This window comes from Emiliania huxleyi (genome assembly GCF_000372725.1).
Source record: "Emiliania huxleyi CCMP1516 unplaced genomic scaffold EMIHUscaffold_3681, whole genome shotgun sequence".
In the NCBI taxonomy this organism is placed as follows: domain Eukaryota; phylum Haptophyta; order Isochrysidales; family Noelaerhabdaceae; genus Emiliania; species Emiliania huxleyi.
The window spans coordinates 167-1899 of record NW_005199209.1 but is presented as its reverse complement, the minus strand read 5'-3'; the positions used below and the strand labels follow the sequence as shown (position 1 = coordinate 1899).

General features: G+C 68.0%; 1 protein-coding gene across 1 annotated transcript; it reads left to right on the top strand.

The window, feature by feature from the left end:
* Positions 1-676: 676 nt before the first annotated feature.
* EMIHUDRAFT_50141 (hypothetical protein) lies at positions 677-1375 on the top strand (the record flags this gene model as incomplete). The annotated part of the gene is made up of 1 exon (XM_005772030.1): positions 677-1375. A coding segment is annotated over one exon (699 nt), but the record flags the coding sequence as incomplete, so codon positions are not given.
* Between the last annotated feature and the right edge of the window lie 358 nt (positions 1376-1733).

The following is a 1733-nucleotide window of genomic DNA, read 5'->3' as shown; positions in this document are numbered from 1 at the left end:
TTGATCAGCAGGGCGGTGGTGGTTGGTGCATCAGCAGCAGGATGCAGGATGGAGCTCGTGTGGTTGTCGCTGCATTGGTTGAAGGATGGGTTGGAGGCGCCGGGAGCGATGGTGCTGGCGGAGAGAGCGGCAGGGGCTGACGGTGGTGGCAAGTTCGTGGTGGGAGCTGGCAGCGAGCCCGGCTGACTCCCGCCCAGAGCTGCCAAACCTGCGGCTTGTTGAACTGGCGTTTGTGGCGTGTGCGCACGCCATGCGGCGGGCATGTCGGCCGGGACTGCGGGGCCGACGGCAGCGGAGGGAGTCTCTGGGGATGGCTCAGAAGAAGGCTGGGCAGGCCCACTGTCGGCTGGTTGCTCGGGCGAGGTCATCGCGCGCATGCCAGGCCGCGCGCACGCGCAAAGTACGGCCGTCCCATGTTACTGATGACCAGCATTACTTATGACGCGCAAGACAAAGGGTGGCTCAGGGCTCTGCCCGCAAGGCGCCCGCGTCGCCGACGCGGTACCATTGACTAATCCCGGCATTCACACCCACACGACCAAATAAAATCCATTGTCGGGACTGCGAGTCGGCATCACCTGCGTCCACAGACTCGTCGCTGCTATCGAGAGTCGACAGTCCGAGCGGCACACTCCCTGTGGACATGCTTGCGGTCCTCCCGCTGCTCGTCTCGACTTCCATCCGAGGCGGCTGCGTCGTCGTCACTGGAGCGAGCCGCGGTCTCGGCGTCGGCATCGCGAGGGCGTTTGCGACTGAGGGCGCGGCGACGGTGTGCTTGGTGGCGAGGTCCGAGGCGGGGCTGCAGAGCGTGTGCAGGGGGCTCGCTGCAGAGCATCCAAACGTCTGCTTCCATCCGATCGCGGCCGACGTAACCGATCCTGGCGGTCGCGCTCGCATCGTGCGTTCGGTCGAGTCGATAGGCCAGCGGCTGCTGCTGGTGAACAACGCCGGCATCGAGTCGTGGGGACCGTTCGAGCACGCAACCGAGGCGAGCGTCGAAGAGCAGGTCGCCGTCAACCTGCTCGCGCCGATGCTGCTCACGCGCGCCCTCCTCCCGCTCATGCTCTCCGCCGGAGGGGGCTCCGTCATCCACGTAGCGAGCCTGGCGGGCAAGCTGGGCTCGCCAAACTCTGCCGCCTACACTGCGAGCAAGCACGGGCTCGTCGGCTTCTCGCGCGCGCTGCGCAGCGAGTACGCCAGCCGCGGCGTCTCGAGTTGTGTCGTCTGCCCGTCGTTCGTCGACACCGCGCTCCTCGATAGCCTAGTCGCAAAGGCGGGAGGAGAGCGGCCGCCGTGGATCAGCACCACCACATGCGACGCCGTCTCTTCGGCCTGCGTGCGCGCGGCGCTGGGGGACGAGCCCGAGGCCCTCGTGAACCGCGTGCCGATGCGCCCGATACTCGCCCTGTACGAGGCGCTGACGCGGCTGCCGCAGCTGGTCGACCAGGCGCTGCCCGGTGTGCTGGCCTCCCTGCCTGCCCTCGCGGCGGGGCAGGTTGCGTGCGTCGCTCTCGGTATGAAGCACATCCAGGAGGCGAGCGTGGGAGACACCTTCTCCGACCCCGCCGCGCCGCAGCCCGCGCTGCCGGGCTTCCAGAAGCCGCAGCCGATGGTCTTCGCCGGGATGTACCCCCTCGAGGGCGAGGGCTTCGACGCGCTGCAGCACGCCATGTCGCGATTCCTCCTCAAGGACGGCTCTGTCACCGTCGAGCCGGAGAGCTCGCCCACGCTCG